This window comes from Alexandromys fortis, unplaced genomic scaffold (assembly GCF_014885135.2).
Source record: "Alexandromys fortis isolate MF-2015 unplaced genomic scaffold, M_Fortis_MF-2015_v1.1 scaffold_37, whole genome shotgun sequence".
In the NCBI taxonomy this organism is placed as follows: Eukaryota; Metazoa; Chordata; class Mammalia; order Rodentia; family Cricetidae; genus Alexandromys; species Alexandromys fortis.
This window is the reverse complement of record NW_026067914.1, coordinates 7,667,891-7,682,399: the sequence shown is the minus strand read 5'-3', so window position 1 is coordinate 7,682,399 and position 14,509 is coordinate 7,667,891. Positions and strand designations below refer to the sequence as shown.

The 14,509-nt window shown below is 43.6% G+C and overlaps 1 protein-coding gene across 3 annotated transcripts in view; it reads right to left on the bottom strand.

Annotated features, from left to right (window-relative positions):
• Drosha (drosha ribonuclease III) overlaps positions 1–14,509 on the bottom strand; it is a 107,478-nt gene that overhangs the window by 7,306 nt on the left and 85,663 nt on the right. For all 3 annotated transcript variants that reach the window (XM_050139033.1, XM_050139032.1, XM_050139034.1), the window contains exons 27-30: positions 13,739–13,783; positions 11,784–11,941; positions 10,457–10,562; positions 809–950 (exon numbers count right to left, since the gene is read on the bottom strand). In XM_050139033.1, the coding sequence (XP_049994990.1) occupies positions 809–950; positions 10,457–10,562; positions 11,784–11,941; positions 13,739–13,783 (451 nt within the window). The remainder of the gene's footprint in view (positions 1–808; positions 951–10,456; positions 10,563–11,783; positions 11,942–13,738; positions 13,784–14,509) is intronic.

Below are 14,509 nucleotides of genomic sequence, written 5' to 3'. Positions count from 1 at the left end.
TATTTTCTAAGTCAGCTGCTTCGCACAGCAGACTTCAGTATCTGCATATAATTCCAATATAAAAAGCTCTAAGGCCCAGAAAATATTCTAGCCCTTTTGAAGTAATATTAGAAATAATAAAATTTTGTGTATAATCCGTTAATTAGCTATAATGAAATCATAACGCTTCCAGACCATATGAGAAAATGCAAAAAATGGGGTCTGTTCGGAGAGTTTTGTGCTCCCTCAAAATAATAGTTGGTAATTTTAGTATTTAGTGAATAAATTATCCTTTCTTCTGTGTCCCTTTATGAAGGGTGCTGGGCAGCAAAAACAAAGAAACAAAACAAAACCACGACTGTCATTCACAGTAACAAATCTTCACACGGTGCTACTGCTTCACACAAAGGGATCTGATGACCGAGAGTCAGGACAGTGCGAGGGGCAACCACCCCTGAATGCAGACCAAACCAAAAGATGTATTATTCACATTTCTTCACATTCACATGAAAAGCAAAAATAAATAAAAAGTAAACACAAAAGAGGTCTCTTAGATGTTGTCATCCATGCCTGTAACACCAGCACGTGGGAGGTAGAGGCAGGAGGACCCCAGGAGGTCAAGGCTATCTTTGACTATATAGGAATTTCTAGGATAACCTGGGCTATATAAAACGTTTGTTGAAAAGAACTAAAAAAAAAGAGAGAAAGGGGGTTCTTTAGCCAGATCCTCATCATCACCATCAGCATCATGAGAAGAGTAAACTCTAATCAGTTTAACTTAAACCTTGAACCTAAAATTAAAAAGCTTCCCACTGTAGGTGGGACTCACATTCCAAAAGGTCCGCCAGCGTCTTGGTTCTCAGAGCAACGGGCCTCTTGGTTTTGTCATTGGTGATGGCATACTCCTGCATGCCCAGCTCCTCTGCTACCTTGGCTTGAGTTCTGTTGTTCACTAAAGAACTTCGCAACAACTGGTGAGAAGGAATTGGGGCACAGTTAGACACCACTGCAGTCCCCGTCTCTCCCAGCCACCCGGACAGTGTGCCATGGAGGGTTAGCCAATGAGTGAAGATCTAGGTGGTCCATCCCGGGGGACCACTGCATACTCCAAATGCTTCTACTGTCTGCTCAAGGACTCAGTCACATGCAGGACTTTGAGAGAGGGGCGCACAGCAGCAGGACTAAAATACGACCCCTAACAAGGTCAGAGCCACCAAACCAGAAAGCACTGAAACTTTTAAAAATCATGTTACTTAATTATAATTTTCATCCAATGAAACATGTCCCTTTTGTGTACAGTTAGACGAATTTTAAAAACCTTACCCACTTTTACCACCCCAAACAAATTTTCCATACCCTGACATAATCAGTTGTATCCAGCGATTACAAGGGCACACCCACCAAACAAACCTTCCTTTAAATCTAAAACTACTTCATGGCACAGGTCGTAATTTTGATACTACATGACGTAGGGAAGAGATGTTTCGGCATTATTGAATTACCTATTATTTATATAATCATTATTTTAAAGATCTACATTATATACTCTGTATCTCAGTCTTTTCATACTCAGACACTTTATCTTTAGTCAAACTTAAATACAATTTTAAGATTTATTTTTAGTTATAGACTGTGTATTTTCATGTGTGCATACACATGCACCTCAAGTGCACAGACGCCTGTGGAGACCATAGGACAGTGGAATTCCTGGAGTGGACAGCTGTATGCTTCCCTGCATGGGTATTAGGAACAGAACTCAGATCCTCTAGAAGAGCAGCGGGCTCTTTAAACCACTGAACCATCACTCCAGCCCCAAATTTCAAAATTATTTATATATTTTAACCTCAGGAATTCAAAACAGAAATGTCTACTAGGAATTTGGACTACTAAAAGGCCTTCTAGGATTATTCAAACAGTAATGTTAGACACTGCCTGAAAATGATCCATTCCAAGTGTCCATAAAACAAGTCCAATTTAAGCATTTGACATGTACTAGAAGAGAGATGGGAAAGGAGACTGGGGAAAGCAGACATACAGCAAGATGGGAACTCACTAAACTTTAAAAACCTGACATAATTACCCCCTACCCCTAAGACTCGAGTCGAGGGGCATGCACCTAAACCTATAGCGTTCCTTACCAGAAGCACTAACAGACTGCTGGCTCCTGGACACAGGTCGGGAGGAAGCAGCAATGAGTCATGCTAGCATCACTGGCCACAGCGCACTGTTTACTGGATGCAGGTTTTATGCTCCGCGGCTCCACAGTGTCAACAAAGCTTATGAAAATCAAGATTTATTCTCAATGGTTGGTACTGAGTCCTTGACATTAGATAAATAAGGAACAATAAGTTCTTAATTTGTCTGACAATGATTCATGAAGCAGAAATACAACTTGATCTTCATAAGCCATGCCTGCTATTGAATTTTGACTCTCCGCCTGTCTCTGCTCCATTTTCCGGCCTGTTCCCCCTTAACTAAATTCTTTCTTCAGTACGCTAGCTCTTTAAAATTAATACATACATGTTATTCTGTACAATTAATGTATACTAATAAAAAGATAAAAATTAAAACTCACGAAGGAGTTTAAAATTTAAAAGGCTAAATGTGATAAGAACAGATGGCCCCAAACAGTACAGAGCCCACCAAACCAACTTACAGAGTATAGGAGCAGAAAGTGCTATCCCCCTTCTGTGGTTTGGATTTCATGTAGCAGTAGATGCCACAGGGATAGGAGGATATTCTGGGAATAGAGTTATGTTGAGCAAGTTGAATCCATGCTTTGGGTAGGCAGGGAAACTCCACAGGCTGTGTAAATGCTGTGTCCATGCTCCAGGACCAATGGTCCCCATGTGAACAAGAGCACACACATGTGATGGCATGTCACTGGATGCAGTGGCTTGAATAGGAATGGCCCATAGGGTTACTACTAGGAGGTGTGGTCTCGTTGGAGTAGGTGTGGCCTTGTTGGAAGAAGTCACTTCAGAGGCGGGGGTGAGCTTTGAGGTCTCATATGCTCAAGCCAGGCCTAGTGACCCAGTCTCCTGGGCCTGCAGATCAGGACGTAGAGCTCTAGGCTCCTTCTCCAGCACCACGTCAGCCTGCAGGCTGCCATGCTCCTCACTGGTGATGACAATGAACTAACCCACTGAAACTGTAAGCCAGCTCTAACAAAATGTTTTCCTTTACAGGAGTTGCCGTGATTGTGGTGCCTCTTCACAGCGACAGAAACCCTAAGACACCAGCTCTCAGGCCCAGCTGCCACCGTCCAGTGTCACTGATTTTCCTTCAGTCTGTGTAGTGATGCTGCCTGACAGAGAAAGTGAGCAATTGTGGATGAAAACAGGGAATGCTTTCAGCTTTGCTTTAAAACAAGCGCTGGCAGGTCTTAAAATAACGAGGTAGCAAGAAGTGAGATCTGTTAAGTCTGTGCTAAAAACTCAGAATATGGACCAGTAGCCAATGAGGAAAGGGGAACCTTATTTTTGTAGTCCATTTACGTTGGAACATGAAGTAAAATGAGGTACTAAGACTTGACTCTCTAAGCATGAACAAATGGAGGTTCGTTAAAGTGGCAATTTCTATCTTTGTCCTCAGGTGAATTCAACTTCAGAATAAATCTGCTCTTTGGGCAAATCATGGTTACAGCAAGGCTCAACACCACTGGCAAAACCTGGGAGGTTCTAAGGTCAGCATGGCAGCAGCAGAGGCTGACTGTTCACCAGGTCTGCCGTGAAAGCTGAAGATCCAGCAGGATCAACAGCTGGACCCGCTCCTAAGAAAGCCACACAGATTAGCCACAACAATCACCATGGTTACAGAGATGCGAGCACACAGAGCATTCTACCCAACTTCAATACTGAGGTCTAAGATGCTTCTCCGGTATTGGTATCCACATTTCTCCCGAATACTGAGGAATCAGAATTCTGAACTCTGAGCTTGGCATGCTTGTCTCTTGAAAAGAAAGTTCACATGGATTCTGATGAACATAGAACTGAGGTAGCTGATGGGAAAATGGCTGGCAAGGGATTTTCAGGAAAATGAACCACAGTGGCAAAAGTAGGGAGCATGACACAGCAAGGTGACCACTGACGAAACTAGCATAAAAATCAGAGCCCGTGAGGAAGAACTGATACGGGCAAGGCTGGCAGAAGACGGAGAGAGTCTACATGTCCCTTCAGAGGGTAAGGAGCCCAACGGTGTTGTGCAAGGCAAGGTGCGGACACCACGATTACTAGTTTAGTTCTAGTAAAAATCTAGGTGCTATCTACAGCAGCAGCAGCAGCATTAGGTAAGATTTGCTTGCTCTTCAGTAATAGGGAAATTCCTGTAGACTTTATTTTAATACAGAATCTTCTGGATACCCACTTCCTTACTGCCTTCAAGATCCTCGCCTCTATCAAATACTTACTATTCCTACCAACATTTTTTTTTTAATTAGCCCTCCTCAAAATTTAAGTTGAAAGCAGCAACAATAAAGAGGAGTACAGCTAAGGCCTCGGTAAACCCGACAAAGGGACTGCTCATCCCTCAGTGTCAAGGGCCAGTAAACATTCTAAATCTCAGATTCTGGTTATGAGAATTCAGGATATCCCTACAATCTCAGCACAGAAGTCTCCCACACTTACTTTAAACTTTGATTTCCATAAGAACAAGATTTCCTGGTTTAAAACATGAAGATTGATATTCTTCCTTAACCTCCCTAGTCAATCCTGGTTCTAGGAGGAAGCCATAGCCTGGGACATAAGCTACCCAAGAGGGCCACCTAGTGTACAGCAAGCAGACTGGGACCTAGTATTGAGGGCTTTGATAGGAGACAGTGGAGTGAAAGCAAAGTGTCCGCCTACAATGACAGTGATGTGCCACACGGGTCTTTCACACCCAGAGTGGTGGCTAGATGGTCTCCATTTCCCATGGTAACTACAGCAAAGGCGTACGAATGACAGCTGGCAGAACGTATGTCAAACACGAGGAGCAAAATTACGTCAGAGGTAGAGAAATCCTGTCGGGAGGCTGGGGGCTCCACCTTCTCAGAGCTCTGTGGGACAGAGTACCTGCCTGCCTGGATGATTTATGCTGTGAGGAGACAGCAGGACAGGAGATATTGCACTTCTCACGCTGTAACCCCGCTCTCTCTATTGTCCTGCCTGGCATCTCTAAATCTAAGCCAGATGATTCCCCAAGTTCATCTTGCTTGTGCGTTCATTCCCCACAGGACACAGTGCCTGGCACACAGCAGGCATGGAATGAGCAGCCCCTGTCAGCTCAGCAGCAGAACCAGAGGTGAAGTAGGAAGGACACGCGTCTTCAAATTTGCAAATGATGTAGGACAGACATTCTGGCTTGAGTGAGGGTTTCTTTGTGGTACCTATTCACGCTGACCTTACCAGGCAGGCTTACCCTAATGAACAAATACCTGAGTGTATAGACAGAACATCTTCCCCAGAGGTCCCAATTCAAACTCGACTTAGCTAAGGCTTAATGTATATTAACTGTATATGATCTCCGTCCTTCCTGAGCAGGCCCTTTCAGTTCTCACTCACAGAGCAACTTGTCCTCAACAACCTGCAAAACTAGGAAGACAACTACATTTGCCCTGTTGTCTGTATTCTTTGTAAAACAAGTGTATACCCAACTGACTTTCCAATGCGATTTATTGCCACCCCGTGCTTTTAATCACAAGGAGGAATCAACCGCTGCCCTTCTAGTGTGATCTCAGTAACTTGCACACACATTTAAAAGTCGGTTTCCAGTTCATTACTCGACTCGTGAAGTGACACACCGTTTCTCTGCAGAGCCACTTCCTCAGCCCTTTACGGCTTCCCCTTCTGCACACTGTCCCTCTTTCACTGCTTCTCCAAGCCTGTACTGAGAACCCAACACATGCTAAGTACTGCTGGGCTAGAGAGAAAATAAAGCAAGTTCTTATAGAACTTCTGGTCCAGTAGAGTAGGCAAGCTGAAATAGTGCTTGAATAAAAAGGAACGCAGAATTTAGACTTGGGGGGGGGGGGGGTCAGGGAAGTTTCTGCTACTCCCAGAAGTCAGGTCAGAACTGCCTAGTGAGGGACTATCAGGCAGAATAATGAACTGCTATCAGATGGTTTCCAAGCAGAGGGACAGCTTGCACAAAGGCGATGGTAGAAAAGGCCTGGGCAAAGCAAGCCAGTGCAGAATGGACAGAGCATGTGAGACAGGCTGAAGAGGTAGGCAAGGCCACTGACGGTCCTGCTGGCTCTCGGGCCACTGTCCACACAGGAATCAAAGAACATTAATGTGGGCTGTGACCATCATTCATTCAAAGACTATTTTTTTGTGTACCTACATAATAGGAATTTCCGAATGAACCAAAACTCAGAATGACAAAGACAAAACATTTTCAGTTTATACTCTGATGAGAGAGAATTATTGCCAGACATACCTTGTCCTAGGGAGTAGAGGTGAGATTCCAGTCTAAGGGAGGGAAGTTGGTATAAGAGCAAGGCTGACTGCTTAAGCAGAGTAGGCTAAAGAGGGCTTTATTCATGAGATAACTGAACAGAGAGCGCTAAGGGGATGAGGAATTTGGCTACATGGACTACCCAGAGGGGACTGTCATGGATAGCACAGGCAAAGCCCCGCTCTCGTATGCAGGCCAATGTCAAGCAGCCAGGAGGAAACTGAACAGCATCTTCCTTTATCTTCAAGGTGGAAAGAATGCAAAGTCTGGTGCAAAGGAGACTGGTCTTGTTGCCTGGCCACACTTTCAGAATACTCTGTCTAGGGTGCAGCTCAGCAGTAAGAGCACCTGCCTAATAATGTACAAACCTTGGGGTTCAGTTTCCAAAACTGAGAAAAAGATTCTCTACAGACTGTACTGAAGACAGAGTGGAGAGGAAAGGGCCAGGCAGAGAGTAGCTGGAGTAGCAGGGAGAGGCTGGAGTAGCAGAGAGAGGCTGGAGTAGCATTAACAGTGGGGCTGTGCTCAGATGCACAAGTGACTAAGAAGTCAACAGGTATGCTCATGTCGGGGAGGTGGAAAATGAGACCAAGATAAGGATGGCTCAAGGCTTTTGGTAGCTGAAATAAAGGGATAATTCATATTGGCATGAGAGAGAAGCGGTACTGAGGGTAAAAACTGTTTTCTTTAGACACATTAGTTGAGGAACCTGTTAGAAATTCAATTAGAGGTTAGCATGTTTATATATATATCTAGATATTTGAGTATCACTATATTCCACAGCTATGAGTCTCTTTTGAGGAGGAGAGAAAGGCTTTAGACATAAATTAGGAAGTGACATACAGATGTTTTCAGAACCACAGGACAGACAGGATGAGGTCACCTACGGAGCGGAAATCGAAGGAAGCGGGGAGGTCTGACAACCGAGAATGGGACAGTTTTGTTGCTAGCAAGCTGAGGATAAATGGCTGGCTGATGTCCTCACAGGAGAGCTGCTGTGAAAGGACTCTTCTGGCTGAAACACATCAAATGGATTGCATTGGGGTACAAACTGAGAGAAGAAAAATGACTTCCAGCCATTCTGAGATCTGGGCCCCTTGAAAGATTCAGCTTTAAATTGCCCATCCCTGAGGCAGAGTACAGAAGTGCCCAAAAATAACAAGGCAAGCTTCTCAAAGAGTAGCAGATAGTCTGGAGGAAATCCGGGGACTCGGGGAACCCACTCCTCTTATAGAATGATGTCTTACTACCTTGAACTTCATATGAGTAGAACCTTAAGAGTCCCATCCCTTGTAATTTTATAAATGTTATTGTTCTAACTGGGTCTTCCTGTAACGTTTTGATAGCTATGAGGAACTCACTTCGGTGACCCAGGTGGTCAGGACTGGTGGGAAGCCATGGGGAGATGGAGATCAGGTAAAAGAAAGACACGTTCCAAAATATGGAGTAACAGTTAGGACTTGGGAGGAGGCAAAATAAAGAGAGGACAGTGATGACTTCTATGTTTCTGACACACAGTACTGGATAGCTGATGTTATGATTAACCCATTGCTCAGGAAACATCAAGAAGACTGAGGTGGAAGAATAATATATTCCATCTTAGCACCGACCAGGAACTGGAGCTCAGGACAGTTCCTGAAGTAAGCCTGAAGAGATCAGTTGTGAGTTTTCTGCCAGCAAGGTGAAACTGCTGACACACACGGAACAGGCCTGAGCGACAATATATTAGGAGACATGGTCTCACAGTGCCCTCTTAGATGCTGACGTATTTACTAGCTGTAAAGAAGAAGCTGAGCATGCAAAGGAGACAAAGACGCAGCAGCAACGAAAAGAGGTACAGAGAAATCCTGAATACAGCATGACAGAAGCCAATGGAGATGCTGTTTAAGGCGGGAGCAATCACGTCGATGTTTAAATGTGCTTATGACAGGTCATCTCTGCCTTCCCCTCAGATCTGCAGGTGCTATTCACTTCTCCCAAAGCTTTCTGAAACAATACTTTATTCAACCACCATAACATAATTTTATCATTTACTAACGCCACTCTAATAAAAACTCTCTAATTTGAAGACAGCAAAGCTAACAATCCCATTTTGTACAAAGCTACTTCTGGAGCAGGGTGTGGGACCACACCCATAATGCCAGCATTTGGGAGGCTAAGTCAAGAAAATTGCCATGAGTTTGAACTCATGAGCCTGAACTATAGAACAAAACTCAATTTAACAAAATGACAATCAACTACACTCTGTGGTGGTTTGAAAGAAAATGGCCCCCAAAGGGGGGTGGCACGAATGGGAGGTGTGGTCTTGTTGAAGTAGGTGTGGTCTTGGTGGAGGAAGTGTGTCACTGTAGGGGCAGGCTTTGAGGTCTCTTATACTCAAGATAGCGCCCAGTGTCTCAGTCCACTTCCTGTTGCCTGTAAAGATGTAGAACTCCAGATAACTCTCCAGCACCATGTCTGCCTGCATGCTGCCATGTCTCCTCAGGACGATGATGGGCTGAACCTCTGAACTGTAAGCCACCCCAGTTAAATGTTTTCCTTTATAAGAGTTGCTGTAGTCATGGTGTCTCTTCATAGCAATAGAGACCATACATAACTCAGACTCTCCTAGCTTTGAAGTGACTGGGGGAAGGAGCCTGAATCTGCAGCACAGCCCTGGGTTTGCTAATTGGCTTACAGCAGGACTCAGGTCTCCCTGCAATGCAGTTCACTGTCTACTCTGAGGAAAGATCCGTCCCCAGCAGATCCTAGAACCCAACACCAGAGGGAAGAGGATGCACATTTCAACCACACACAGTCACTTCAACTTATTTGGTATGGTTTGGCTATTTCCCTGACAAACAAGATACTTTTGACATCTATGAAGTTTCTTTTCTAATGGAGAAGAATGAACACACAATTTATTATTTTCGTAAGTGCGATGTGAGACACTAGCTCTCAAAAAAGGTTAATATTTTCTAAAGAATTCAATTATCAACTAAAGAAAGAAACTCTTGTCTTTCTAAAAGCAGTTAATTTTAAAACGGCAATCAAGCTATTCACTGAAGACTAAAGCGGTACTATTGATTCCTGAGCGCTCACCACGGCGCATGCCAGAAGCACTGCACTCAGTGAGTACTGACTGGGAAATGCCACGGAAAGTCAGCGGTGCTTAGGTCTCACATAGACCATCGACAGGGTTCACGGTTGCAGAGCTAAGATTAAAGTCTATCCAGAGAAAACCACACATAGCAGTTTGGAAAGTATGGAAGAATTGCTGCTAGCTTTAGCACGGTAGGGGCTACACTACAGAAGGGATGGTGCACAGCTGTTTCCCTCCTAAGAGAGCCGCAGCTTTCCCAATGCCCAGTTCTCAAGGGGCTCCCAGAGCTTGCCTCCGAGATCAGTGACTGCCGGACAGGCCTTTCCCACCATTCTAGGCATATTACTGACAAATAAATATACTTCACAGCAAAAACTGTGTGCGGCAAACAAAAGCTAATAGAGTTTAATTAAATGAACCAAGTGAAAGGGACGGTGACCATTTGTTCTGTCTATGACTCTAACCTTGACTCTGTGCTTCTCCTGCAATGCTGCCACAGAGCCACAGCAGTCCCTCTGCCTCTCAGTCCGCTTTTTTCCATGCATGCCTTTGTTTCTCTGGACTCGGTGTGAGGGAAGCCACTGCAGGGACTCTCACCGAACTCACAACCTTTGAAGGGCCAACACCACCATACCCACGAGGCCTTCCCTGTGCTCTGTAACTAGGAGAATCTTTTCCTGGCCATGTAAATCCAATGACTGCCCTGTGCCTCTGTAATGCCTGACGTTCTACCTTGTATCAAGTTACACTCACTCTGTGTGTGTGTGCGCGCGCACACACATATACACGCACATAACTTCTATGGCACAGTATCTGTAATTTATTCCACTGTCTATTCTATCCTTTATTCCCCCCAGGATGAACGATAAGTCACAGGCTAAGCAAGCGTGTATCTGGGCCTCCCATTTCTTGCCCTCTATTCCTACAGTTATGAGAGGGAGTGACTGAGGACAAACTCACTGTTAGGTGTCCTTCGTGATGATCAGGAAAATGAATGAACAAGTACTCTGTGGCTACCAGCTGCATTATGGAGTCACCTAGAAATTCCATCCTCTGGTTGTGGCCTCTGGAAAATGAGACATCATTTTAAGTAAACCAATCAGCATTGGATTAAAAAAAAAAAGTAACTTTTAAGCTTACAACTTAAAAATTAAAGTGGGTTCATTTGGTTTTAAAGCATAAAATTAAATATATTGTCCTAACCCCCTCAACTGAGGAAAAAGTTAGAAAATAGCTATTTTTTTTAAAAATATAACTTTTCTTTTAATCACACATGTGTAGTGAGTTTACATGTTTCTGTATAGGTATGTGCACATAAGACAGGAAGAGGATGTTAGATCATCGGGAGCCACAGTTACCAATGGTTGAGAGCACCTGACATCCTGACATGGATGCTAGGAACCAAGCTCAGGCCCTCCAAAAGAGCAGTAACACCTTAACTACTACGGCAATCTGTCCAGCCCGAAAGTGAATACTTTAAGAATTAAATGACTACTTAAATTAAGATTAGTAAACAGCACCTGGGCAAAAGCAGAGTAGAATCAACTGAAAAATACAGTAAAATATAGAAAACATATTTTTTTCTAAAGCTATTAAATATGTATGTTGTTTATTCAAATCTGGAATTTTACAAATGTTTACAGAATCTATGAGTCTTTAATTTTACAGTTTAAAGAGAGTTGGGAATTTACCACTCAAGAGAAGGGAAAATATTACATTATATAACCCTGCATATGCACTAACATGTCCAATCTTGGTATTTACTTTTTTCTTTTCTTTCTTTTCTTTTTTTTTTTTTCTATGCTGAGTACTGAACCCAGGGCTTTAATCTCTAGCAAAATTAAAATTAAATTTATTGTTAATTTCAATAGTCACAACAAATCAATTATCTAAAGTAGGAGCTGGAAAGCCACACCCAGCCACAACTTGTTTGAAAGTTTTACTAGAAAGCAGCCACACCTACTTCTTCAGCCCATGGCTGTTTCAAGGTATTCTGGCAAGTGATGACAGCTAAACCACGTGGTCTGCAAAGCTGATAATATGTAATACGTGTTTCCATATGGACAAAGGTTTTACTCCTAACTTCATGAAAACATCAAGATGTCTGTGGACAGGACCAGAGGCTTGGGATTAGAGCACAACCCTGGTCCGCGCCACTGTCAGGCTGCAGTCTGTCTTGCCACATGACTCTCCTGCAGTGTGCCTGCCTTCTCTCCTCTGAAGGACAGGGCATGGGACTCCCTCCTCCACATGGTCAAGAGGGGCCACAGGAGTGCTCTTAACTCACAGGGTCAGGTGGTTGAATCCCACAGTTCTCAGTGTGAACGCCCTTGCCAGAAGCCGAACGTGAGTAAAAATTACTCCAATTGCCTCTTCAAACTCTGTAAGTTTCTGCAGAACTGGAGAAGTTTCAATAAGTTGTCGATCTGTATTTGGCTCTTGTAGCTACAGAAAAATAGAAATAAATTAAAAATCACATGTAGGTTTTGTTACAAGAGTAATTATCAATTCCAAGACACTGTTCTGTAAAATTCCATCTCCCATGGGCAGAAATTTCTGAAATGCCAAATAAAAAGTGAAAGCCTCTTCCTCATCTCTTAGAATAGCAAACAGACCTAATATTTAAAGAAGGCTCAAATAATATTTTCCAATCTTCATTCAAATTTCAAGGCCAAGTTCTGTACACAGATAGTTCAAAATCCCTGGTATTAGACTAACTCTCTAAGGAAGACGCAAGCTGAAGAACAGCTGCCATCCAGATGTGTGTGTGTGTGTGTGTGTGTGTGCAGGGAGGAGGGCGAAGTATGTGCCAGGGAGCAATGATTCTCAAACTCCACTTGACCTAGCCAGAAGGCCAAGAAGCAAGAGTTCTCATGAAGCCACTTGCAGGGCTTGTTAAAGGCAGATGGCTCAGCCCCACCCTGGAGTAGCTTATCTTCCACGCCTGGATGGGTCCTGGGAAGCTGCCTTTCTGACGTGTTTGCAGGTGAAGGGACACTGCTGCCTACAAACTGCCCCTTAAGAGTCTGATTTTAGAGTAACTGGATGACTGTGCATCCACTAGAGACCAAACTGCTTGGGCAAATGAGCATCATTAAAACTGAACTCAGGTTCCAGGGTATTATTATTCCTCCATGTAACAATGAGCCTTGAACAACTGGCAAGGAGAAAATATAAGAAGTAAAACTGACATTTTCAACAATGTAGGGCAACCTTGCTATGGGACAGTGGTCTTTTATCCTGTTACTTGTATTATTTTTAATAATATGCTGATTGGCCAGTAGTCAGGCAGGAAGCAGAGGTGGGACAATGAGAATGCTTGGAAGAGGGAAGCACAGTCTGGAGTTGTGACCCAGCCGCAGAGGAAGCAAGATGTGACTGGTCTGCCGAAAAAGGTACCAAGCAACATAGCTAACTCAGACAAGAATTATGGGCTAATGTAAGTTGTAAGAATTAGTTAATAATAAGCCTGCTACTGGGCCAATCAGTTTATGATTAATGTAGACCTCTGTGTGATTCTTTGGGACTTAATGGCTGCAGGACTGGACAGCTCGGTCAACACAACCTTATATTTTTAATAGAATATTCTTAAAGCACTCTGAGTTGCCATTTACTAATTATAAGACCTCCCATGACATGTGACCACTATAAGTATTATTTATGTTAAATACATATTCACACAGAAGATGTGTGACTAGGTGAACTACGTATACACAGATCCTAAACTGCAACAAGAAAAGCAGAGAATAGAAACTTTGAAAGCAAACTGAGGAAAAGCATGTCACTGTGTGCATCTTTCAAATTCCTAAATCCTGAGCAGAAAAGCTATCATAAGATACTATATTTTTAATGTGCAGTGATACCACCTGAATCGACTTCTAAGGCCCAAATATAACTTAGCAATATTAATTGAGTAGTTGTTCTACTTTTTAACTGTGCCTAAAATCACCTCTAACATCATTTTCCCTACAATAGCAGGCACAGGCATGCAAGAGTTAACAGTACACGTGGCATCTGTAGGGGCAGGGCTAACCCTCCCATCCCCAGCAGCACTTCCTTCCTGTCTCCTGAGGAACACAACTCCTGGGTACATTTTACAATTTATTTCCCAAGATTTCCTATTCTGACACCAAACACTGAGTCCTAATTCCAGGGAAGAGAATCAAAGGGTAAGGACAGGGAAAGAAGGAAGGGAAAGCCATGGAGGTCTCAGGCTCGCATAGACAAGAAGGCCATACTCACTTGGAGTGGGTGGAGAGGATAATGGAGCCAGACTTCTCGTAGGTCCTGGAAAATGGAAAGATGTCTTCAGTGCTCAAGGGAGTCATTTAACACACTCTAGAGTACTAAATAAAATGTCATTGTTTGAAATACGGAGCCATTTCAGATGCGGACTCACTCACCGCAGATTCAGTGGTGCTGGAGAACTATTTAAGTGTGTACTCACCACTCCAGCTGCCGGTAGTGACTCTAATTAGCCTATTCAGCTGGGGAGGAAAAGCGCCTTGGAAAATTCGGTTCCACACTTGCTGAACCTAACACGCTGGATTAAACTACTGTTTTATTCATGCTTTTCCACCCGCACGCCCCAGGCCTGGGTGTCTGCTGCAGCTTTTGTGAGACTCGCCTCACACCTCTTTTACATGGCTTCATGGCCGTGAGCTTGATGCAGAGAAAGCGGGATTCCCCATGTCTAGTTCATGAGCCCTCATGGCTCACACGAATGTTTGCTTGAAATCTGATAATAAATAAACTTTATGGAAAATGCTGTTATACTAGCTCATTGGCCGAGCTAAATCCAGGAGCAGTTACAATTACAGTTTCCTTGGGACTGAAGGGTTTTTCCTTCAGGTTGAGGAGCCTCCACCTAGATCTCTCAGGCCTTGACGTTAGCCTTTTTCAAACAAATGAGAAAAACAGCCTGCAAAGAAGCATTTTTCTGAAGTAAAGTAGGGGAAGTTTGGGGTCCGCTGTGACACACAGGGTGGTGGAGTGAGAAAAGCCTGTGTTTCT